Below are 27,033 nucleotides of genomic sequence, written 5' to 3'. Positions count from 1 at the left end.
TCCAGAGTAAAGCAGGTATAACTATATTCATATCTGACAAAAACAGATATCAAGATAAAAAAAGATAACAAAGATGGATATCTTATAATGATAAAAGGGACAATACATCAAAATAGGCAATAGTTTAGTGGTTACCAGACGGTAAGGGGGAGAGGGGAGGTAGATGAGGGTAAACGGGATCAAATATATAGTAAAGAAAGGAGAACTGACTCTGGGTGGTGAACACACAATGTGATATATAGATGATGTATTACAGACCTGTACACCTGAAACCTATGTAAGTTTACTAACCATTGTCACCCCAGTAAACTTTAATTTTAAAAAAATAATATATAATGCTTATCAATATATATGCATAAGACATTCTGGGACAGCAAAATTACGGAGACAGTAAAAAGACCAGTGGTTGCCAGGAGTTAGGGGGGAGGGAGGATTAGGAAGAGGTCTTTGGGGGCAGTGAAACTACTCTACACAGACATACTAAGAGATATTACAGATTTGGTTCCAGACCACCACAATAAAGGAAATATCACAATGAAGCAAGTCACAGGAATTTTTGTTTTCCCGTTCAAATAAAAGTTATGTTTATACTATACTGTAGTCTATGAAGTGTGTATCGTCATTATGTCTAAAAAAAGGACATACGAGGTCAATTAAGTTCGCGAACTTATCCTAGAAAAAGTGCTACATACCTCATTGCTGAATATCACTACGGTCACCTTCAAAGTACACCCCTTGGGAAGCTATGAACCAATGCCAACATCTAGTTCACCCTTCAAAGCAATTTAGGAACTCTTTCTGGAATGGCCATCAGAGCTGTCGTCATATTATCCTTGATATACGGAATGTCATCAAAATGTCTTCCTTTCTATATTTCCTTTATCTTCAGATAAAGAATGAAGTCATTGGGGGCCAGATCAGGTGAGTAGGGAAGGTGTTCCAATATAGTGATTTGTTTACTGGCTAAAAACTCCCTCACAGACAGTGCTGTGTGAGCTTGTACATTGCCGTGATGCAAGAGCCATGACTTGTTAGCATAAAGTTCAGGTCATCTAACTTTTTCACACAGCCTTTTCAGCACTTCCAAATAGTAAACATGGTTAACTGTTTGTCCAGTTGGTACAATTTCGTAATGAATAATCTCTCTGATATCAAAAAAAGTTAGCAACATCGTTGCAACAAGTTTGCGAAATTAATTGTCAGACCTCGTACCTTTATTGCTACAAATTCTAACCATCATCTGAGCCTTTAGTGACTCATAATCTTTTTGCTGATGGAGGGTCTTACAGCGATGTGGATGGCTGCTGAATGATCAGGGTGGTGGTTGCTGGAGACTGAGGTGACTGTGGCAATTTCTTAAAATAAGACAATGAAGTCCGCTGAATCGATTGTTTCTTCCATTCATGAACAATTTTTTTGTAGCATGCAATACTGCTTAATAGTAGCATAAAATGCTATTAAACAGAACTTCTTTCAAAATTGGAGTCAATCCTCTCAAGTCCTGCTGATGCTTTATCAACTAAGTTTATGTAATATTTTAAAGGCTTTGTCATTTCAACAATCATCACAGCATCTTCACGTAGTGTAGGTTCCAACTCAAGAAATTACTTTCTTTGCTCATCCATAAGAAGCAACTACTCAGCCATTGAAGTCTTATCTTGAGATTGCAGCAATTCAGTCACATCTTCAGGCTCCACTTCAGGCTCCACTAGAATTAGGCTCTAATTCTAGTTCTCTTGCTATTTCCACCGTATCTGCAGTTACTTACTCCACTCAAGTCTTGAAACCTTCCACGTTATCCATGAGGTTTGGAATCAGCTTCTTTCAAACTCCTGTTACTGTTGATATTTTGACCTCTTCTCATGAATCTAGAATGGTGAATACTTTCCAAAAGGTTTTAAATGTACTTTATCCAGATCCATCAGAGGAATCACTATCTGTGGCAGCTACAGCCTTACAAAATGTATTTCTTAAATAACAAGACTTGGAAGTCGAAATTACTTTTTGACCCATGAGCTGCAGAATGGATGTTGTTGCAGCAGACATAAAACATTAATTTTGTCGTACATCTCCATCAGTGCTCTCGGATGACCAGGCACATTGTCAATAATCAGTAATATTTTGAAACGTATCTTATATTCTGAGCAGTAGGTCTCAACAGTGGGCATAAAATATTCAGTAAACCATGTTGTAAACAGATACGCTGTCATCCAGGCTTTGTTTTTCCATTTGTAACACACAGGCAGAGTACACTTAGCATAATTCTTAAGGGCCCTAAGATTTTCACAATGGTAAACAAGCATTGGCTTCAACTTAAAGTCAACAGCTAACAAGAGTCAGCCTCTCCTTTGAAGCTAGGCACTGACTTCTCCTTTCTAGCTATCAATATCTTAGATGGCATCTTCTTTCAATATCAGGCTGTTTCATCTATTAATACAATGAAAATCTGTTGTTTAGCGTAGCCACCTTCATTAATCACCAGAGCTAGATCTTCTGGGTAACTTGCAGCATTTGCTGCTTCACAGTGCACTTTTGTTATGGAGATGGTACCGTATTTCCCCAAAAATAAGACCTCGCCGGACCATGAGCTCTAATGAGTCTTTTGGAGCAAACATTAATATAAGACCCGGTATATATTATATTATATTTATTATATTATATTATATTACATTACATTATACCTTATATTATAGTAAAATATAATATTATAGTCTTATATTATAGTTAAATAAGACTGGGTCTTATATTATTTTTTTGCTCCAAAAGACACATTAGATCTGATGGTCCGGCAAGGTCTTATTTTCGGGGAAACACGGTATCTTTCCTTAAACTTTATGAACCAATCTCTGCTACCTTTAAACTTTTCTTCTACAGCTTCCTCACATCTCTCAGCCTTCATAGAATTGGAGAGTTAGGGCTTGCTCTGGATTAGGCTTTCAGTTAAGGAATGTTGTGGCTGGTTTGATCTATCTAGACCATTCAAACTTTTTCATATCACCAATAAGGCTGTTTTGCTTTCTTTCAGTCATGTGCTCACTAACGTAGCACCTTTAATTTCCTTCAAGGACATCCCTTTGCATTCACAACTTGTCTGTGTGGCACAAGAGGCATAGATTTTGGCCTATCTTGGCTTTCAATATATCCTCCTCACTAAGCTTAACCTTTCCAGCTTTTGATTTAAAGTGAGAGATGTGTGACTTTCTTTCACTTGCATACTTAGATGCCATTGTAGGGTTATTAATCAGCCTAATTTCAATACTGTTGCATCTCTGGAAATAGGGAGTCCTGAGGAGAAGGAGGGAGACAGGAATAGAGCAGCCAGAACAAACTTATTAAGTTTCCATCTTATATGGACACGATTCATGGTGCACGAAACTATTACAATAGTAACATCAAAGATCACTGATCACAGATCACCATAACGAATATAGTAATAATGAAAAAGTTTGAAATATTGCAGGAATTACTAAAATGTGACATAGAGACATGAAGTAAACAAATACTTTGGAAAAGTGGCACCAATTGACTTGCTCAACACACAGTTGTCACAAACCTTCAATTTGTAAAAAACTTAATATATCTGATGTGCAAAAAAATGAGGTACAATAAAATGAGGTATGCCAGTATACAATAATGGTGGATACATGTCATTATACATTCTGTGAAAATCCAGAGGATGTACAGCAGCAACAGTGAACCCAAAGGTAAACTATATACTCTGGGTGATAATAATGTGTCATTGTGGGATCATCAACTGTAACAAATGCATCAGTGTGGTACAGGATGTCAACAATAGAGGCTGTATATATGTGAGGACAGAGGTAAGAAATCTCTGTACCTTCCTTCAATTTTGCTGTGAACCTAAAATGCTCTAAAAAATAAAGTTTATCCATTTTTTAAAAATGGATAAATTTTATGTTATGTGTATTTTACCACAATTTAAAATAAAAATTAAAAAAACGAATACAAGTACAAGTAAAAGATCTATTAAAGTTCAAGATACACCAATGGATTTTAATATAGCATTTAAGAAAAGTTCGTTGGTATGTTTTAGGTTCCACACTGCAACTTTTACCATCTATCAAGTTTTAGTGTAATATTCAAAGGAGAACACTGGTAATTATCTGAAAAGGCTATTAAAATACTTCTTCCTTTACCAATTACATACACTGATTTTCTTCGTATACTTCAAATAAAACATAGCAACAGATTGAATGCAGAAGTGGTTTTGAGAATCTAGCTGTCATACATTAAGCCAGTCCAGGTGTACTACCAGCCTTTCCAAGTGAAGGCAAAAAGGTACTGACTTTCCTGATCAATAGGAATACTAAAGAAGGCACTACATAAACCTGTAACAATAAAGAAGGCACTATTTATGGCATGGAGTCAAGGACAGTGTGTGGATTCGGCACGACAGGGTACTATGGAATGACAGTGCCATTAATAGCTATGAAGTCTTGAAGAAACCTCCATCTTCAACCACTTGATTTACTACAGGTAGGATAAGAGTATTACAAGGACTAGTATGTGGAACAATTAGAACTTATCAATATGTGCCTCTGTTACAGGACAAATTCCAGCAAACCATACAAAATCCTAACGAACCAGTGCTAGATTATTACAATCCCCTAGAAGATGCTTTTAAGCAGTTTTGGGGCTTAGAGAAAATTGATGCTTCTCCTTACTTGCTTTTCAATACCATGTTCCTTAGTGGGTTAGATGAAGAACTGAGAACCTTAGTTAAACGACATCATACAATTGGCTTACAATGACCTCTAATAAACTAATTAACCTTGCAAATGGCTAGAACCATCCATAAATCAGCCAAGAGCAAAGCTGCTCAAATTATGAATTTGCAACTCCAGAAGCTATCTGCCTCAAACAGGAGGCCCCAAAGAAAAGAAGAAAAATTTCCTAGGCAGACTCCATCTTCACAAGCCATTTGCCATTATTTGCAAACAACCAGGTCCTTGGGAGAAAAATATTGTCCGAAATTAAAGTGAAAGCCTTATCAACAGGCAGAGGTTCCTTGTATAGTTCCATTTCATGAAATGCCTAAGAAATAAATAAAGCACCTTCCTCTTATTTCAAACATGCATTCAGACTAGGGATGCTCTGAGGAACATACAGAGGTTTTATTTTTCAATCTTCCCTTTGAATTCTTTGGGCAAAGTAGAACTAACAACTAGGGAAGAAATTATTAGAGCCCTCATTGATGCCAGGGCAACTTCATCAGTTTTTAACCCCACCAGCCTCTCAATACCTTTTCCTCGTAGCATACAAAAAAATCAAAATGATGGGGGGTTCTAGTCATGTCATGGAAAGAAATATACAAGTCTCTCCCTTTGCCTTTTACCATGTTTCCCTGTAAATAAGACCGGGTCTTATATGAAATTGTGCTCCAAAAGATGCATCAGGGCTTATGTTCAGCGGACGTCATCCTGAAAAATCAGGCTAGGGCTTACTTTCCGGTTAGGTCTTATTTTCGGGGAAACACAGTAGTATAGGTCCCTTATAGGGATCACTCCAATTTCTCCTTGTGACCTCTGCCCCAATACATTTAATCAGGCAAGGTATTTTAGGCAAATTCCAGGCTAGTATCTTGTTTCTTCTAAGGGATAAATTAATCTCAAGACACTTGACTCTTCTGATAGCTCTCCCTAAACAGCAGTTGAAATTTAAAATTCCAGTTATGATGGCTATGACAGCTGACCAAACCAATAAATTGCTAGAATCCATTCCTCCTAGTGATCACAACCCTCTAATGATCTCCTATCACATAATCTTACTTACCTCCCCAAGTTACCATTTCTAAACAGCATCACCATTAGTATAAATGATACTAAAGATTAGAAACAAATAGAGATGGGCAACATGTCACTGTAGAAGAAATGCAAAGATGGAAAGATGTTCATTGTACTTATGACATGTGATCAAAAATACCGTGAATGTTTAAATTTTAAAAATGTATTACAGTAAAAGATACATTGCCATTAATCCCCCTCACTTCAAACACACTTATCCCATCTTGCTTGCCACTTTCTGAAGCAGTGCTGGAAGTCCTCTTTCTTGTCTTTATTTCATCCTCCATCATGACAATGCTTCATGTCACATATCACTTTGGGTACAGCAATTTCTGACAAATAAAAACATTACAGTGTGTCCTCATCCACCTTATTTACTGGATCTGGCACTGTGTGACTTCTGGCTCTTCCCCAAAATCAACATGACCATGAAAGGTAAACGTTTTTAATCGATTCACGACATTGAGCCAGTCACAACAAGGCAACTAAAGACATTAATGAAAGAAGACGTCCAGAACTACTTCAGAAAGCAGCAAGACTGATGGGATAACTATGTCTAAAGTGAGAAAGAGCAGTATTTTGAGAGGGATTAATAGCAATGTGTCTTTTACTGTAATAAATTTTTTAAACATTCACCGTATTTTTTAATCACACCTCATACAGTTCCGAAACCAAATTATGGTATGGGCCGGATGGATGTCCAGTCTTGTCAGACATCACCCAGGAAACAATATTAAAATTAATCCATAAAATAACACATTGAGGCACACATAAAATGTTGGGTTGAGGACGACAGTATTTTTGGAAAACTCCCAGAATTGCCTCAGAGGTGTCTTGTCTGCCCAAACTATAACACAAGTAAACCTATCCACACCTCAATGGGTCATTTCCATTTACCAAAGGACCCTTTGAGGTATGACAATTGGATTTTATTCAGCTGTCCTCTTCCCAAGGTTATAAAAGTGTTTTGGTGATGGTTTGCATGTACTCTCACTGGGTAGAAGCATTTCTCTGTCAAAAAGCCTTTGCTGTGGCCAAATCCTGTTAGAAAAAATCATCTCCACCTGGGGAATTCTATTAAGAGTTGCACAATGACAGAGGCACCCATTTCACCGGCCAAGTTCTTAACACAGTTTGTAATATTTGGCCTATTTTACAACATTTTCAATGTGCCTATCACCCTCAGTCTTCTAGACTGGTTGAAACCACAAATGGCATTATAAAAAAAAAAAAAAGCTTGGTAAATTTGTATAGGTCTTTAATCTTCCTTGGCCAGTTACTGCCCATTGTTTTAATGAACCTAAGATCTATACCCTTTGGTAGACATAACTATCACCATTTGAAATTGCTCCTAAGCATCTGATGGTATTGGATTGCACTTGTATGTTTACGAACCACCTCCTTGTCAAAGGAGATATGTTGTCTTAGTGTAAGGGATTAACTGAGGCTTTAAGAAAAACAGCCAACTAGTCCAGCAGTCTTTTCACAGTATACTACTGCCAGGAGACGGAGACCTGTTCCACCATAACTTACATCCTGGAGATTTTGTCCATTGTAAAAGACATCCACAAAGCTGCTCTACAACCCCCGGTGGAAGGGACCTTACCAGGTACTTTTAACTAATCTTTGTGCCGCCAAACCTAAAGGCATTGATTCTTGGATTCATGTTTCTCATTTAAAGAAAGATCCAAAACCAGCTTGGCACTCTGTCCCCATGGAGACCTAAAGCTCAAAATTTCCAAGGAGCAGAAGCAGACGCATCTGAATAGACAGGTTTCCCAAGATTCTGGACCAGGCCAGTATAATCCCATGTTTTTCCAACCAGACAATTTGTCATTCTTTTTGCAACCCTTCTCTTAAATCCTTTTGTTGGGGGAACTCTTTTATCTCCTTTTCTAAGTTCAATTTGTAACTTATGGTGGTAACACCTTGCAATTCAGAAAAACTTGCTATTATATTGGTTGGTGCCTTGTAAAATCACATCCACACATCAACTGTTTTATTTCACTTAGAACTCACGTCAGCTAGTACAGTAGTCACCTTTCTTGATTTCTTACAATGAATCTCGTTAAGCTCTTGGTTTGGCCTCTTATCTCTTTTTGTAACCCTCATTGCTAAAAATTATACTTTATTATACCCTTTTGTTCCTACCCTGCAGAAACTTCCTGAATCTGCAAATGTCACTGACTTGTTGGATCTGTACTACAACAAACCACACACGTGAGATTCCTGAATTGGGGGCCTGGCCTCTATCCCTAGAAGGATGGAAAAAGTTGACTGGTAAAAATGTAGGGTTCTCTTTTGGCCTCTTTGAAAGCACATATTGACATCCCTCTGGAAAACAAGCCACAGATATGACTATCTTCCACTGTGACCTCCTTGCTCATAAAGGTATACCCCTTACTCAGATCTGGACTAGTAACCTTTCCTTATGTTCTGAAAACAGAAATGGATCATCAAAATGGCGGCGGGAGGTGAGCCTCTGTAAACCTCCTCTGGAATTTACAACTAATCAAACAACAATAACTCCACAAAGGACTCCCTGCACAGCAGACAGGCAAGACGAAGAGGAACACTACTGAATTCACCTAAAGGTGGGCGAATCCCACGAGCTGGGGAGGAGGGGAGAAGTGCAGAGATGGAGCCGCGCGGGCATAGGACGCAGACCTAGCTCAGTGCTCAGAGCTCGCTGCATCCCGGAAATACCGCAGCTGCGGCAGAGAGAAGAATTCAGACTGCTAGGGCTCCGCTTATGGCTCACAGGGCTGAGGGGGAAGCATATAACACGGCGGAACCCAACGCTCACGGCAGAGAAATGATACAAGTAAAACATTGTTATCTTCCATTAGATGTCTATAACTGTACAATTCTATGCTTCAGATGACCATGAGTTCACTCTGTGTTGGAGTCTGCATGACTACAACATAACCTCTCGTAACATGTCTTCCTGGTAGGGCAATGAGATCTACAATGGAATTCAACATTGGGAAGATGTGCTTCCCCTCAATGAAACAATGTAGTGTATTGACCAAAAATCCAGAGAATAGTGGAAATTAAATTCTACCTACCTTTTTACTGAAGTTCCCCACTTCTCATGAAAATTCGACTCACAATACTCAAACTGATTTGTTGTTTCAAACATTATTTTGTGTTGCAGGACAAATTATTACTGTATGCAAGTTATGTTGGAACAAATGATATGAGAAAAGTCAGTTTTTTGGAGTTTGGGTGGAGTTCAAAAGTTTCTGGGGTGCTTTTCGAGTGTAAGAAATTTTGAGGCAGTTTGGTGAAGTGCATGACAGACCTACAAGAAAGGCCAAACCCAAATTCAGAGTAAGAGATTTGTCCTTGAGTTTATTAAAATTACATTTCCCCAAAAATAAGACCTAACCAGACAATCAGCTCTAATGCGTTTTTCAGAGCAAAAATTAATATAAGACCTGGTCTTATTTTACTATAAGACCAGGTATAATATAATGTAATATAATAAATATAATATACCAGGTCTTATATTTTTATTCCAAAAGACACATTAGAGCTGATGGTCTGGCTAGGTCTTATTTTCGGGGAAACACGGTAATCTTCTACTCTCATGAGTTACTTCTCTATCCCAGCGGAGAGGCCAAACATGGCCCACTTTCCAGGGCAAAAGAAACCAAACAGCAGGGGAGGACTCCCAGTTTTTTACCGAGTAGGGCCAGTTTGACGAAAGCAGTTACAGGTTGAAAGAAGGCAATAACCTTCCTCCAGCCCCAGACCGGAGTAACAAGGGTGTCCACTGGCTTACCAGGTCTTGACGCTAGCAAGCCACCGAGCCCTGCAAACAGAATCATTAAGCGGAACATGGTGCGGCTCCTCGGCTCCGAGCCCCGTCCTGAGCCGGCTGCCGTTGGGCCGCCTCGAGCCAGGCGCCGCCCAACACCGGCCTGGAACGCCCTGCTGCAGAGGGCCCGCCTCCCCGCGCCTTCAGGAGGCGGCGTTCTCGCGAGGCCGCTGGGCCTGGTCCTGTGCGTCCGGGAACTAAGAGCCGGCAGTGGTGCCGCCTTGAAATCCCTCCTCCCGGAGGCCGCATCCCGCTCTCCCACCGAGGCCCGCCCTACCTGGTGGCCCACGGCTCACCTGACGTTACCCACCCCAGCCGCTCCTCGCGGTCGTGTCCCTCCCAAACCTTCCCCTTCATATTGATGGGCCTGAAAGAAAACGTTTATTACGTGTCGCTTTGTATCGGACACTTCCCGGTGCTTAAAAATACGAACGTGTAATACTTTCTGAATTAAAAACTGTACGAACGCGGACACACAACACACACAAATACATACATACAAAAAAAGATTCCAAGAAAGGAGAAAGTGAGATTTTGTTATCTCCGGCAAGAGCCTGCTATGGTTTTTTTCCCATACTTATTGCCCAAATGCACTTTGTAACCAAACTGTCTACTTTTCTTCCAATCAATCTGGTTCTCCACAGGCCTTTGGCTATAATTCATGTGATATCATTCTCTTGTTTAGTAACTTCTCAGGACAATGGATATTCATTCATTCGTGCAGTGAATGAGATGGACAAGATTCTTGCCCACAGTTACAAAATATGTATGTTACAGTAGAAAATTCTAACCCAATTCGTCACCACAGTATTCAATACTACTTTTTTACATTGGAACCCAAGCTGTCACCTACTTTCTCCTACCTGCAATGCTTTGGCCATCCTGACTTCTGGTCTTTCCTGAATGAACATTGCCACCTTATTCCCTTAGACTGCCAATGCCTCCTCCCTCCCAGCCTCACCTCCAGTCTATCTACATGCACTATCTTTTAACTCTTTTCAAATCCCAAACAATGAATCTCTCATACTAATTTACAGAAAGGTAGGCAAACTAAAAGTCCCCAATGTGGACACAGAAAAGCTCATTTAGAGAATCACCACACCTAAACTGACAGTTAAGATGCAATTTTATGGATGCACAGGGTTTCAACAGGTCAATCTCAGCCAGAAAAGGAACAGCATGAGCAAAAACAAGGCAACAAAAATACACACCTAGCTTGTATCTCAACAGGAACAGACAATACTTGACTAACAATGCTTAGACAGTTGAGTCAAAAATCTGATTTCATCTTGCTTCATAGCATCAGAACAATTACACGAAATGTTTAGACTTGTCAATTAAACTATTTTGAATGAATTTCTAGTTCTTTTATTTCTGTTATTTCCCTCTCCTAAACCTTTCCTGTTTAAATCTTTAATAGAACAGACTTTATATTATTCTTACTCCTGTATATGGCTCTCTCCATAACAGGATGGGTCCAGAACATGTATCATAGTACCTAATATAGTACCTGCAAAATGGTAGTTTCCATAAATATTTATGGAATTTAATAAAATCTGATTTGTGCTTAGAAAACCTGGATTGTACTGAACTATATGGTTAGAGACCCAGGCATTTGCTTGATAGGGAAGGAAAATGCAATACCCTGAACAAGGTAAGTTTGTGAACACATAGCCAAACAGTGTCGTCAAAGTGGCATATAATTTATCCTTGATTATTAAGACATCTTCAACTGACATGAAGATTCTTCCTTTGGGATTGTTTATAATTTTAATGTATATCTGTCAAAATAATGTACCTTCTTCAGAGAAATGAAATATCTGTGAAAGTTCTGTCTTGTTCAAAACTAATCTGTTTTTCATTAATAACAAAAAGAATATACAATTTGGCAGAAGTCTAAAAAATTAGTGAATAATATACATAAAAGTTCAACAAATATAGTTTTATCTAAAACTAGTATGATATTTTAATTAATAAGATCATAAATAGCTGAGTACTTAGGAAGTTAATAGGCGACACAAAACAGAATTTCAAGTATTTTATTTACTGTAAATGTTATATTTGCAATATATATATATATACACACAAATCAAATTTTTTTGGAAAAACTAATGAAATTCCATTAATAAACCTATTATTAAAATTTATTATGAAAGATTATGTAAAATTTTTAAGTGCTTAAAATTTTACCATCCATACCATTTCTTCCATAGTAAAAATTCAGTTTTAACACGGTTTGGATGATAACTCAGATACCACCATAACTTTTTTGCACTTATCTAAGAAAATTTTTTCCTTCCTTTCTCCAGCCTAATTTCTTTGAAGATATTACTGTCAACAGAGACATGATCCAGCACACCTTAGTAAATGTAAACATTCTAAATTATATTAATAGCAAGCTTTGAAGTTTCAGATTTTAGACTTAAAGTGCTCATGAAATTATCAAGTGGTTTTGTAACAGCTCAACTGATTGAAGATATAATTGATCCTGCTTTATTACAGCCATGAATTAACAGCTCATCTGATTAGTGCTATTAAATACTTTGTACTTTAAAGTTTATACTTTATTAAAATAATGCTATTGTAAAAGGATGTCATGTTTTAACATGATTCACAATAGAATTCTATTATTAAATTAACTTTTCTAATATTCATTATCCACAAATAGATCCCTAGAATCTATTGTCCATAGAATCCATAGAATCATTTATCCATAGAATGACAATAAAAATGGAAGATAATAACTATGTGTGAATACACACATATACACTTTTAGTGTATTCTGTACTTAAAAAATAACATTATGATATCTTAATTGTGGGTTTTGTGCATTCTTTTGAAGACAGAATGAACCTTTATTCATATAGTAAATGAGATAGACAAGATTCTAGCATATGATGATTAGTCTGTGCAAGATGAAAAATATTAGATATTATTGGCAGGTAATTAGTCAGTTTTCATAGGTATTAGATTATCAGATGTTCAATCTGAAACTACATTAATAACTAAGGTCAAAATTCAGAATTACATTTAAGCACATAATTAACAAAACTTAAACCAATACAGTTAATTTAAGAATCATTACAGTAACATGTTCAAAACAACATAATCCATGTTAGGTGCATTTACTTCACAGATGACTGAATAACACTGATTCAGTGACAGAAATGGAAAAGTTATTCTAAATTCCCTGGCTTTACTGAATTTCTCATGTTTTTCAATTCCCACGACTCAATTTCTGTTTTTTTCTTTTGTTTAGTTCTGCAGTATTTTGTTTTCATTCATAGTTGCAGCAGGAAGAAAGGCTTTTCAAGAAAATATCAGGAGAAAAAAAAAGTTTTAGCTCAGTTCCCTGAAGATACCTGCAAAAGGAAAGGCAAAACAATCAAGTGAGGGAACTATATAAAGGAGGTGCAGGAGCAGGACGAGCAGGAATTAAGTTTCCCTGAGATGATACTTTCGGTTGTGGCGGAGGTGGCCTGTGAGAGGAAAAAAGACAATCATGTGTTTCAACTGAATGGAATAATGCTACATTCATTACAAACCCAACATAACACCATCCTGAACACCACTGACAATCCTTAGGGTACATTACATTCTGAGATTATTACTAATCTAATTACTAATCTAATAAGGAAGACTCCAAAAAGAGTCTAAAAATGGAGCGCCTACCTTCATGCTATTCTATAAATAACAAAGTTGTATGAGGGTTTTGGTTTATGGTTTTAAAAAGAATAGCACATGATATTTAAAAGATAAAAAGTAAAAGACAAGTGAGAACACCATGTGGATTAAGCACCTCTTTTGTTGGTAGGATTTAAGGGCAGGGAATTACTGTAACTGTAAACCTTACATATATACATAAAGCTGAAATTCCAGCTCTCTCAAACATACCATCCATTCTGAGAATTAAACCTGCTTTGACTTCTATACATGTCCTTCTCAATCTTCATACTTTAATCTGTGTATACTCTGTCCTTAATCACTTCACCCAATTCTGGTATACCTCTAATCCAGTAACATACTAGAACATATCTGGTGAATATCTGTCTCACAATTTATGTGTTCTTCTCTTGATGCTTAGTTGGATTTCAACCCACTCTTACTCTGTCATAAAGATTATACGAAAACCCACTTCAGTGCAGCAATTCAATTGTAATTTGAAGGACTGTGGGGAGCTGGGGTGGGTGGAATGCATTTTATGTGATGCGAAATCTAATAATAAATTTTATCCTTTCTTGCTGATTTTAAGCCCATCTATTGAGTCTTTCATTTGATTCTTTTTTTTTAAGTTTCTAGTTCTGTGCTGAAATTCTCAATCTTAATTAATTCCATGACATAATCATCAGTTATTTTAAAGTCCAGGTCTGATAACTCTATTAACTGGATACCCTCTGAGTCTGTTTCTATGATCGATTGCTTTTCTTGATTTTAGTCAACATTTTCTTTTCTTCTATGTCTGGCTTTTTTTTATTGGGAGCCAAATATAAAAACCCGTAGAAATAAACTGAGGATCTCGTTCACCCTGACTCCTGGGTTGTAACACAAAGCCCGGGATGTATGGCAGGGCTCCAATTATTGTCCCTTCAGCCCTGGGAGTGTGTCGAAAGCTCTCCTCAGCTTCCTTCCCTCTCAATTCTCACTTTCTGAATAGATGCACACATCTAGCACAGAAAACTGGCCCCAAAGCTGGTATCATAGCCAGACTGCCTTCCTCTCCTGGACCTTAGCTCCACAATTCCTTATTTCCCTGGTAGTTTTCTGATGTCTAGTCCAACCTATCTGGTTTCACACCGCTGGTTATTTTAAAGGTCCTTGTTTCTGAAGGACCTTCTGAGATATAAATTATAGTAATTATATCAAAGACCGCAGCAGCAGTTAACTATCTTGTTGAAGCCTCTTCACAATTTCATTTTGACACTGCACTAATATGACAATACTTACATAAAATTATTAAAAGCTTTTCTGTAAATTGCGCTCTATCTAAACTGTTGGCAATAAATACTTGTTCTAAATTAAATTAAAATACAAGGGAAAATATTAGACATTAACCCTAGGTTTTATTCTAGTCAAGTAATCTAAGCAAAATTCACGTCAGACCTTGATGGGAACTGCTGAGGCTGCTTGGCTGCATAAGTTGGTACTGGAAATCTGTTTGCATGTATGGGCTAAAAAGGAAAAAAAAAAGTTATTATCACAATATACTCATAAATAGATTTTCTATATAGTTTGTTATTTTCCATATAAAAGTAATCAATATAATTAAAAATCAATGAATTGATGACTTACTTATAATGCTGATGTTTAAAAATATTTTGCTTATTTAACATCTTTGCCACTGAATGTAGGATATTTAATTCTTCTAAGGCTATATATTTTTTAAATTCAGTATTACTAAAGTCTTATAATCTTGGTTCTAATCAACTACATTCGTTAAATATGTCAACTACAATGACATATTTCTTATGTCAATATATGTTAAATTAAATCTCCCAAAAATTTATTACCAAATCTACACAGTACCTAATTGACACTACAAATACCACTAATCTACAACTGTAAAATTTGAAATTCATGATATTCTTCCTTAACAAGGTAGTTGAAATGAAGTTTTACAACAAAAGGAGACTCTGTAACATGGCCTCAAATAAGAAAAATTTTTCACATGCCACATTACATTGGGGAAGATCAGATGAAATTATAAATCACTGATGAAGTGCTCTTGACTACGATATTATCCCTATCTACTGTTATTTCCTGAAGTTCTATAAGTGGCAGAATATGCACAGTGTTGAAGAAAAGCTTGAACATTCTCTGGGTCCCACTATGAAACGGGCTAATGTTTTGCCCCACAGAGTGATTTGCTTATACTGTAAAAATGGAGAAGGGAAGCAAAAAAATGCCTCCATCTCCTTCCACCAAGCCATAGGTACTGCATTTTAAAGAGATAGTTAAACTTTACTTTTTGGAATTTACACATACTTTTACATGTATGCAAAGATCTATGCACAAGAATACTTGATGCTGAAATTATTGTGGTAACAAGATTTGAAACAACGTGCTTTTAAATTGATGGAAAAATCCGTAAGATGAAATGGTATGCAGCTATTAAAAACAATGGGGTACATGCTTATTACTTGCAAACAGTAGTAAACCCATCAAGCACCATGAACAACCACAGTAAGATGGCATCACACAAAGAAAATGACAATTCTCCAGAAACCAAACTCAAAGTGACGCAAGATTCTGATCTAAATGACAACGAATTCAAAATAGCAATCATGAAGCAATTCAACAAAATACAAATAAAAAAAACAAAACACAAAAACACCTCAGAAAGGCAGTTCAATGAGTCTACCAGGACTAAAATTAAGGAAGAAAAGAAGTTTTTTTTAGCAAAGAGATTTAAACTTTAAAAAAGAACCAAACAGAAATTCTAGAGCTGAATAAGTCATTAAATGGGATGAGGAATTAGGAAGCATTAGAAATAAAGCAGATCACCTGGAAGAGAAAATTAACAAGTTTGAAGATAGAAATCTAGAAATAATTTAAGTTGAGGATAGAACTAAGATTTTTTTTTAATTAAAAAAAACTGTATGAGAACTAACTCTGTTACGAAAGGCAACATAATGACAATGGATAGGAGAGAGGGACGAGGGAACAGAGAGCCTATTTAAAGAAACAATAGATTTATTATTTAAGAGAACTGTATCTAAGAGAACTTCCCAAAGTTGCAGAAGAAACTGACCATAAAAGTACAAGAAGCTAACAGAACACCTAATTGTATCAACACAAAAAGACCTTCTCTAAGACTCCTTATGTTAAAACTGTCAAAAGTCAATGATAAAGAAAGAATTACAAAGGCAGGTGTTGTATCCATGTCTCAGCCACCGTGAATAAAGCTGTAATGAGAGGGGTACTTATATCTTTATGGATAAATGTTTTCAGATTTTTTGGGTACCCAGAAGAAGGATTGCTGGGTTGTACAGTAAGTTTACTCCTAATTTTTTTGAGGAATATTACTCAGATGAAATACTGCCATTTGCGACAACATGGATGAATCTTGAGATCATGCTAAGTGAAACATGTCACACAGAAAAAGTTGAGAACCACATGACTTCACTAATATGTGGCATACAAAATTGAAAGCAACAAACAAACAAACAAACAAAAAGATCATAGACACAGATAACAGTTTAGTGGTTACCAGAGGGTAAGGAAGAAAGAGGTGGTAGAAAAGGGTAAAGGGGGTCAAATATATGGGTAGTGAACACACAATGCAATATACAGATGATGTACTATAGAACTGTACATTTGAAACCTATGTAACTACTAACCAATGTCACCCCAATAAATTTAATAAAGATAAAACAATAAAGGCAGCTAGGGGGGAAAAAGACAGTAACCTACAAAGGAATCCCCATCAGGCTAGCATCACATTTCTGAGCAGAAATCTCAGGAGAGAGTGGAATGATATGTTCAAAATATTGAAAGATTGAAACTACTAGCTAAGTGAAATAAGTCAGACAGGTAAAAACAAATACTGTATGATCTCATTTATATGTGGAATCTAAAAACAAAAACAAAAACTGAACTCATAGATACAGAGAACAGATTGGTGGTTGCCAGAGGTGGGTGGGGGATGGGTGAAAGGGATCAAGAAGTACAAACTTCTAAATAAGTCATGAGGATGTAATGTATAGCATGGTGATTATAGTTAACAATACTGTCATGTATATGTGAAAGTTGCTAAGACAGTAAATCTTAAAAGTTCTCATAGGAGAAAAAATTGTAACTATGAGTGGTGACAAATATTAACTAGATTCATTACGGTGATCATTTCACAATATATTGAAATAACCAAATCATGCTGTACACCTGAAACTAATATAATGTTATATGTCAATTATACTTCAATTTTTAAAAAAAGTAAGATTGTGGTTGTTAGGGAGAGAGGACAATGGGAGTTTTGCTTCATGGGTGCAGATTTACTGTTTGGGGTAATGAAAAGGTTTTAGGAAAAGATAGTAGTAATGATTGCACAACACTGTAAATGTAATAAATGGCACTAAATTGTATTAAAAGTGATTAAATGGCAAATTTTATGGCATACCGTGTTTCCCCAAAAATAAGACCTAGCCGAACCATCAGCTCTAATGCGTCTTTTGGAGCAAAAATTAATATAAGACCTGGTCTTATTTTAATATAAGACCGCGTATAATATAATATAATGTAATATAATACAATACAACATATCACACAGTCTTATTTTAATATGAGACCGGGTCTTGTAAAATATAAGACCAGGTCTTATATTATTTTTTGCTCCAAAAGACACATTAGAGCTGATGATCCGCCTAGGTCTTATTTTTGGGGAAACATGGTATATATTTTACCACAATAAAAAACAAAAAAATATGTCAAGGATGAGAAAGAACACATATGTAACTTATAATTTGTATATGTAGAAACTGTATGATTATCCTGTATATGGAGTGATATGGAAAAAAATCTCAAAAATATGTAATTAAGGGGGAAAAGGGCAAAACAATTTTTTACTTTTTATAAAAGTAAAGGGAGTAAAATAGAGACTCCATATATGTGTGTGTGTGTGTGTGTGTGTGTGTGTGTGTGTGTGTGTGTGTGTGTGTGTATATATATATAAGCATGAAGAAGGCTATCTAATCATTTTATGTCCACATAATTGAAAAACTTTAAAAGTCTGACAATATCAAGTGTTGACAAACATCTAGATCGATAGAAATGCTCGTGCACCACTGACGATATAATCACCTTATGGTATAACCTCTTTGGAAAGCAATTTCCAGTAAATATTCACATATCTTTCAGCCCAGCAATTTAATTCCTATATGCCTTTAGGTCAGTGCTCTCTAATAGAATTTTCTGTGATGATGGAAATGTGCTATATCTGTGCTGTTCAACACAGTAGTCAGTGGCCACATGTGATCTACTAAGAATTGAAAATAGGAATGAGGAATCTTAATTTTATTTAATTTTAAATGAAATTTAAATAGTCATATGTGGATTGTAACAACTATTTTAGACAGTGTGGTCCCAGAACTCACATGCATGCATGAGAATATATACATATAGAATACATAAGGCTGAGATATAGTGGAAAATTGGAATCTGATAATAGGAAAATGGATTTTAAAATTGTGTGGTATAGACAATAATTTAGTGGTTACCAGAGGGTAAGGGGGTGGGGGGTGGGTGATGAGGGTAAAGGGGATCAAATATATGGTGATGGAAGGAGAACTGACTCTGGGTGGTGAACACGCAATGGGATTTATAGACGATGTAATACAGAATTGTACACCTGAAATCTATGTAAATTTACTAACAATTGTCACCCCAATAAAATTAATTAAAAAAAAAAAAATTGTGTGGTATTTATGTAACATAACATCAACAGTGAAAATGAATGAACAAGAGCTACATGTATTGATAGGAATAAATCACAAAGCAATGTTAAAAGAAAAAGCAGTTTGCAGATATATGTGTAAAACATCAAACAAAACATTATACAAATTTAAAAAAATAAAGTAATATTACATATTTCTTAGGGATACATGCAAATGAGAAAAGTATGTCATTATCCAATCCTTCCTAATACACTCAGAGGAACAGTGATTACTGGTCCCAGTGCTGAAACAATTAAGTCGATTCCAGGAGCTCAGCACCAGGTCTTTGGTAACATGCCCTAGAGAAGCCAGACATTGAAAACAGAAAGATAGCAGAAAAAGAGAAAAACAGAAAGAGCACAAGTCCCGTATCATTTCCCAATCTTGGTTTTAAGGCAAGGCATTCTTAATATCTAGATGTCTTCCCTCTTTGAGCCCGAGGGCCTACTGGTATTTCTTTAACTAACCCAGAGACCACCTATAAACCACATCCCCAAATTATTAAGAAGTTATCTTTGTTTCTTTCTACATCTATGTGACAATTATTTTTTCAGTCTTTAAAATCTGATACCATAATAATAGTAAAGAAAAATAATTATCCATTTTAAACTTACAACGTCTCTGGGAGGAGTCACTGGGGAAACATGCCGAGGGACACTCCGAGGAACACTCACTGGGGGTCTAGAAACTTTTCCTTGATTTTTACCATCTGATCTGAAAGACAGAATTACTTTTGAGCTCAATTAAGATTAAAACATTTCCATATGACATATTATACATACCTTGTATTTTCCCCAAAACAGAACCATGATATTGGTAGGGTGGAGAAGATGATCATGATCATAGCTAAAGTTTTCATAGCATTTTTAACAGCTTTCATACATTTTTAATCCTTACGGCACTAGAAAGTTTGGTTAACCCCATTTCACAATTAAATAAACTGAAATTCTAAGAAATTATGTAATTTGGTCAATTAGGCCAATGTTACAAATTTTTCTCCTCAAGTCTTCCTAAAATCAGAGAAGAGTAAAAGCATATTCTTAAATTGCATACACAAAACTTGAAGTAGTCAATCTAAAAATTAGGAAGTCAGCTAAAAATAGGAAGTCAGCTAAGTTTTAGACATGCCGAGGGCACAGCAAGTCAGCTAGGTAGAGATGTATAAGAGATAGCTATGGTTAAGGAACTAAAAACTCGGAGATGCTGATTAGGGAATTATATGGCTTGCCCAGTCTGAAGTGTGTAAGAAAGTAAGAGAAAGAAAGGATAGGAATCTAAATCTGTTTTTGAATATGTTAAACATTAAAGCTAACATAGGCATACTCTAGGAAAAATGTTTACGTAATAAGTGAAAATAATAGGGTACTGAAGTAAAAAGTACAAGACAAGATATGTATATTTTAAAAGTATCATAATAAAAACTAGATATTAAGTAATTAAACTGTGCTAGCAATGTGCTGTGGGTTTTATTTGTTAATATTTCCTCATTTAATCCTCACATCAACCTTAAGAGGTAATAAGAAAATTTTCAACATTTACTTTTAATTTTTATCCCGAATATTTTAATCTCTAATTAAGAAGCCCAAGTCAGAAATTGTCACCCCAAATCCTACTTACTCCACCATCAGAAATCAATGTCAAGCAAAATGAACCCTAAGGACCATTTTCAGTAATATACAGGCTGGTCTCCATAATCCTTTCCCCCTCACCATTTTAACATGTAGGTGAGTCACCACTATCCTTTTACCCCTGCTAATCATGTCAAAAGAATATAGAGATAACTTACAACCCTATTTTTAAATCAGTCTCTATAATATGACTATCATCACTAATAATAACTTTAAATTATTTCATGTGAATTTAAAAGAAAAAAAATCTAAGTACTCATATGTTTGTGATCTCTTCTTTCTGAAGCAGCTTTTCCGTAGTTGATTTCTCTTGATGAAGACAAAAGCAGCAAATACAATAAGGGGAACAATTAAGAAGAAGAATACTAGAAGTCCATCCCTCAATGCAGTATTCTTTTCTAAAGAGAAGAATTTTATATTAATGATCATTAAATTAGAAGTTAACTCATATTAACTAGAACATAGTAGGTGATTACAAATATTTTACATTAATTTTCACATTGATCAAAAGTCAAACTGATATAAATTGAATACAATGAGAAGTCTTGCTCACACCTCATCTCTGCCTATTTCATTTTTGCCTTCCCCAAAATAACCACTTTCATTAATTTCCTATATTATCTTACAGTATTTCATGCAAATATAAGCAAGAACAAAGTATGTTTTTATTGTCAAACCTTTCTTACATAAAAGGTAGCAGAAAATAAACACTACTCAGCACCTCCCTTTTTTTCACTTATCTATCTATCTAGCTTCCCAAATCATACATAGAGGCCCGCCTCATTTTCTGTACAGCTATACGAAACTACATTGCAAGAATGTCCTATAGTTTACTGAACCAGTACCCAACTGATACTTTCATTTTTCTAATCTCCTGTTATTAAAAAAATGCTATCAGGTTGGTGTAAAAGTAATTGTGGTTTTTGTAATTGTTTTCAACCTTTTAAACTGCAATTACTTTTGCACCAACCTAATAATACAATGCTTTTCTCCACGCATAAATTTATTATTCTCAGGTAGTTGAATTTATCAATCTTACTTTTTTATGGTTTCTGGATTTTAAGTCTTATTATGATAGTGCTATTATTATAATGAATAATAACAATGGGTGCAGGTACAGCTATAGAATAATTTCCCAAAAGTAGAATTGCTATATCAGGGATAAATACATTCATCATTTTTTTGAGGCATTGTCAAATTGTCCACCAAAATGGTGGTTACAATTTAGCATGCCAGCCAGAAATAAATAAGAATTCCTCACAGTCTCACCCACAGAGTCAAACTTGTGCATTTTAGCCATCTTGGTAGCTGAAAAATTATATCGGATATAATTTTCATTGCATTTCTTATTTATACTATGAGTTGGGTAACTTTTCATATGTAAGGAAACACTACCTCTTTTTCTGCTCGGTACTTTGACAATTTTTCTACTGGACTATGCGTTTTTTCTTCTCAATTTCTAAAAATTCTTCATGTAGTAGGGATATTAGCTTTGTCTGTGCATGAGTTGGAAACATTTTCCCCATTTTGTCATTTGTCTTGCGATACAATGCTTTTCTCCATGCATAAATTTATTATTCTCAGGTAGTTGAATTTATCAATCTTAATTTTTATGGCTTCTGGATTTTAAGTCTTATAACTTTTAAAAATTCACTAATTAACATTAATTTTATCTGTTCCATGGTCTACAGTAAGTATGAACAGTAGTGGTAAACTAAACATTTTCCTTATAATTTTAAGTTTGTAAAAGTACCAGAAATTTCTGTTAAAAGTTGTATGACACTACATGAAACAACATTCAACCCAATTAAAAATATCAAAAATTAAAGCAAACCTAATATATCATTATATACCTACTAATGAGTAGATAAAATTTAGATTAAAGGCTCGGACACTGGGAAGGTTGTGTTGAAATTGGTACAGTCATGCTGTCAGTAGCATTATACAAATTCATTTGGAATTTTTATCAAGAACCATAAAAAGGATTATACCCTTCAACCCAGTAATCTCATTTCCAGCAATTTATTCAACAACTGGATTAAAAAAAAACATAAGTATTAAGATGTATGCTACAGTGTTATAGTGCATATCAAAAACTTAGAAACAACCTAAATGCCAAATAATTAGGAAACAGCTAAGTCAAGTTATGGCATATCCACTCGAGGGAAAGATATACAGCTATTAAAAACTATAGTTCTAACTTCCATTTCTCGGCAAGATGGAGTAACAGGGACCAGATTTATCCTGCCAGCTGTGACAAGCAGAAAACAAGGCAAAATATATTCAGTAACAGGTTTTAAGACATTGGATGTCAGGCAATGACGAGCAGTGATCCCTGAGACAGAAAACAAATAAGGTGAGCTTTACTATCGTCCTAGTTTGCTGTCTAGTGAAAGTTAACAGATTATGAGTGAGAAAACCGAAACAAAGCTCAGTGGTCTCCATGAGGAGATGGAGCTAGTTCTCTGAGGAATCCAATGCAGCTAGAGTTCAACTGGCAAAGAACCAGAAAGGAGAGAGCTGCACAGACAACTAGAAATCTCTACAAAGGGTTCCTTTCAAAATATTCAGTTAAATACTGATCAATGTATGCATATAAGGAAACCACCTAAAGCCAGAGAAAGAATCAACTGGAAAGATTAGCAAAAACAAACCCCACAACTCACACAGGACTAGAAAGAGTGCCTGTTCCTACCATTTCCAGTGGAAAACTCCTTAATTAATATGGCACTGAGTAGAATAAACAGAAAAGATTTTGCTTCAGTAATGGGGCAAAATTAGCCCTAGGATAAATGATGCTCAAGTCTTCCATAACAGGACTTAAAAGCAAAACCCAAAAGGATCAAATTATGTCTAAGTAACATAAGCACACTACAAGTTCATCAACATAAATTCAAAAATATCTAGTATCCAACAAGGCAAAATTCACAATTTCTGGCATCCAGTAAAAAAGTACAAGGCATGCAAAGAAGCAGGGCAATATGATCTAAAAATGAGGAGAAAAATCAATCAAAACTGACAAAAAAGACGCAATGATAGAATTGTTAGACAAGGATGTTAGAAGTTTTATGACTGTATTCCACATATTCAAGAAGCTACAGTCAAGATGGTACGTGCTCTATGGAAACATAAAAGATACGAAAAAGAAACAAATAGAACCTACAAACATAAAAACTATAATTTCTAGGATGAAACATACACCAAAAGTTAATGGTAGATCAGATACCACAGAAGAAGAATGAACTTGATGAATAACAAGAGAAATCAGTCAAAATTGAACAGAGAAAATAAACAACAACAAAAAATCAAGGCAAATTAAGGAGACGTGAAAGAATTCCAAATTTTCAAATATACATGTAACCGGAGTCCTGAAGAAGAGGAAAGAGGAAGACAAAAACAATTTTGAATAATGGTCAAAATTTCTCCAAATTTGAAGAAAATTATAAAAGCACAAACTGAAAAAGTTCAACAAATCCCAAAGCATATTGCAATCAAATACTAAAAATCAAAGATGAAGAGAAAAATCTTACAAACAACCATAGAGTAAAAACACACATTACAAATGGAAGACCAACAAAAAGATGATGGCAGATTTCTCAGGAAAAACAGTGTAAGCCAGAGGACAATGTAGGAAAACCTTTGAAGAAATAAAAGGGGAATAAAAATTTCACCCTAGAATTCTTTACCCAGTTATTAATCAAGGTAAAATAAAGACTTTTCCAGATATACAAAAGCTAAAAGTATTTGTCACTGGTAGACCCGCATTATAAAAAATGTGAAAAGAAGTATTACTACAAGCAGAAATTAAATGATACCCAATGGAAATCTGACTTTACACACATGTAAAAATGAAGAGCACCAGAAATACTAACTATACTAAATATAAAGACTTTTTGTATTATTTAAATCTCTTTAAAAGATAATCAACTATTTAAAGCAAAAATAATAGCAATGTATTTAAAGTTGCTAACATATGAAGAAGTATGTCAATAACAGCACAAAAGGCAGAGAGAGAGAAAAGAAAGCATACTGGAGTGGTACAATATCCCATGAAGGAAAACTCTGATTGAAAATTATTAATATGGTAGATTTAGACCTAAACATATCAATAATCAAATGAAGTATAATCAAAACTACACAATTAGAAAACAGAGATTGGCAGACTGGATGGATAAAACAGCAGGACCCAACTATATGCTGCTTACAAGAAACCTGCTTTAAATTAAAAGACATAAATAGATTACAAGCAGCAGGATGAGAAAGGCTTTCCCATGCTGACTAACCAAAAGAAATCTGGAGTAACTATATTAATATCTAATTGCAGAGTAGAGAGCATTACCAGGTATAAAGACAGCTAGTTCCTAATAACAAAGGAGTGGATTTATCAAGAAGACAGAACAATCCTAAATGCTTATGCACCTAATAACAGAGCTTCACAATACATAAAGCAAAAATTAACAGACATACAAGAAAAAATAGGCAAATTAGCAGTTACAGCCAGAGATTTCAATATTTTTCTCTCTCAATAATTGGCATAACAATGGCATAAATCAGTAAAGATATAGAAGAGTTCAACATCTGTCAACTAATATAAACTAATTATTTATAAAACACTCCACCCAATCATAGCAGAATATAAATTATTTTCAAGTGTATACAGAACTTATTACTAAGATAAACCACCTCCTGGGCCATAAAACAAGATTCAAAAAATATAAAAGGATTCAAGTCATACAAAGTATGTTCTCTGAATACAGTGGCATAAATGAGATATCAAAAACACTCAAATACCTATAAAATCCCTCAGATACTATAAAACAAAGTAACATATGTCCAAATTCATGAGTCAAAGAAATAAAAAGTGTATTAGAAGTTATTTTGAGCTGAACGAAAATGAAAATACAACATATCAAAATTTGTAGGTTGCAAAAAAAAAAAAGCAGTTCTTAAAGGAAAATTGATGGCACTACAATTAGAAAAGAAAAAAAGGTCTCCAATCAATAACCTGATCTTTTATCCTAAGAAACTAGAAAAAGAACAAATGAAACTCAAAGTAAGTAGACACGGAGAAAATATTTACTAAGCACATATTTCACAAGGGACTTATATCCAGAATAAATAACTCTCAGAAACAAACTCAAGAAGACAAACAACTTAACTAAAAATTAGGCAAACAATTCGAACAGACACATCACCAAAGAAGATAGGTGGATGACAAATAAGCACACAAAAAGATGCTTAGCATCATTAGTAATTAGAGAAATACAAATTAAAACCATAATGCAATACCTCTACACACCGACTAGAATGGCTAACATTAAAAAAGACTGATCATACCAAGTGTTGGACAATATGTGGAAAAATTGTTTTTGTTTTTTTTTAATGTTTTAAAATATATTTTATTTATTAACTCAAAAGTTGTTAATGTAAAAATTGTATCTATTTATCTCATCATCGCTGAAGAAATGTGTAGAAATTGGAACCCTCATATACAGCTGGAGGAAATATAAAATGGTACAGCCACTTTAGGGAACAGTTTGGCAGTTTCTTAAAATGCTAAACATAAAACCTACTCTAGAGGCGGCCGGATGGCTCAGTTGATGAGAGCGGGAGCTCTGAACAACAAGGTTTCTGGTTGGATTTCCACATGGGCCAGTGAGCGGCACCCTCCACAACTAGATTGAAGGTCAACAACTTGGAGCTGATGGGCCCTGGAGAAACACACTGTTCCCCAATATCCCCCAATAAAATTTAAAAACAACAACAACAAAAAACTTACTCTATGAACCAGCTATACCCCCTAGTATTTAACCAAGAGAAAGAAAGTATATCTTCTTAGTAGGAAGATACTGGTGAACAAGCTCATTCATAGTCTTATCAGAGAATAAAAATAAGTAGTAAATAAGTAATTATGATAATATGTAATAGTATTTACAGTAATTGGAGAATAGAAAGGGCAAATTAATTCAGATTTACACAGTTAGGGAAAACTTCCCAGAGGAGCTAAGTTATATGAAATCTGGGTAGCAATTAGCTGAGGTCCAACAACGTGAATATAATATAGTATGAAAGTCCAGAGGTAAAAGAGAGAGAAGCCTATTAGAGGAAATACTAATAAGAAATTACAGTGATTTAAGCATAGTGAAATGAGGTTGGAAAAGTTAAGCTAGGGACAAATCACACAGGGCATTTAAGCCATGTTAAGGATTTTTGGACTTCATTCTAACAGCAATGCAGAAGCACTGAATTTAAAGCAGGACACTGGCATAATCAAAACTGAATTCTTGAAGAAAAACACTGAAACTCTGTAATGTAGTATAGAATGTAGATTATAGGAAGCAAGATGGAAAGAA

At 35.3% G+C, this 27,033-nt stretch overlaps 2 protein-coding genes across 3 annotated transcripts in view; both read right to left on the bottom strand.

Moving 5' to 3' along the window:
- Positions 1-9,704, bottom strand: part of ADAM32 (ADAM metallopeptidase domain 32) — a 147,036-nt gene extending 137,332 nt beyond the window's left edge. Inside the window, exon 1 of the mRNA XM_081045781.1 lies at positions 9,592-9,704. Within this exon, the coding sequence (XP_080901907.1) occupies positions 9,592-9,649 (58 nt within the window). The 5' untranslated portion in view covers positions 9,650-9,704. The remainder of the gene's footprint in view (positions 1-9,591) is intronic.
- Positions 9,705-10,734: 1,030 nt separating this feature from the next.
- The window catches only part of ADAM9 (ADAM metallopeptidase domain 9), a 100,478-nt gene continuing 84,179 nt past the window's right edge, over positions 10,735-27,033 (bottom strand). Inside the window, exons 19-22 of one of the 2 annotated variants that reach the window (XM_081045779.1) lie at positions 20,937-21,078; positions 19,667-19,766; positions 14,728-14,795; positions 10,735-13,106 (exon numbers count right to left, since the gene is read on the bottom strand). In XM_081045779.1, coding sequence (XP_080901905.1) covers positions 13,013-13,106; positions 14,728-14,795; positions 19,667-19,766; positions 20,937-21,078 — 404 coding nt within the window. In that variant the 3' untranslated portion in view covers positions 10,735-13,012. The remainder of the gene's footprint in view (positions 13,107-14,727; positions 14,796-19,666; positions 19,767-20,936; positions 21,079-27,033) is intronic. The other variant, XM_081045780.1, reaches the window with a different exon arrangement.

Source organism: Rhinolophus hipposideros, assembly GCF_964194185.1.
Source record: "Rhinolophus hipposideros genome assembly, chromosome: 4".
In the NCBI taxonomy this organism is placed as follows: Eukaryota; Metazoa; Chordata; class Mammalia; order Chiroptera; family Rhinolophidae; genus Rhinolophus; species Rhinolophus hipposideros.
This window is presented reverse-complemented; position numbering and strand designations above follow the sequence as displayed.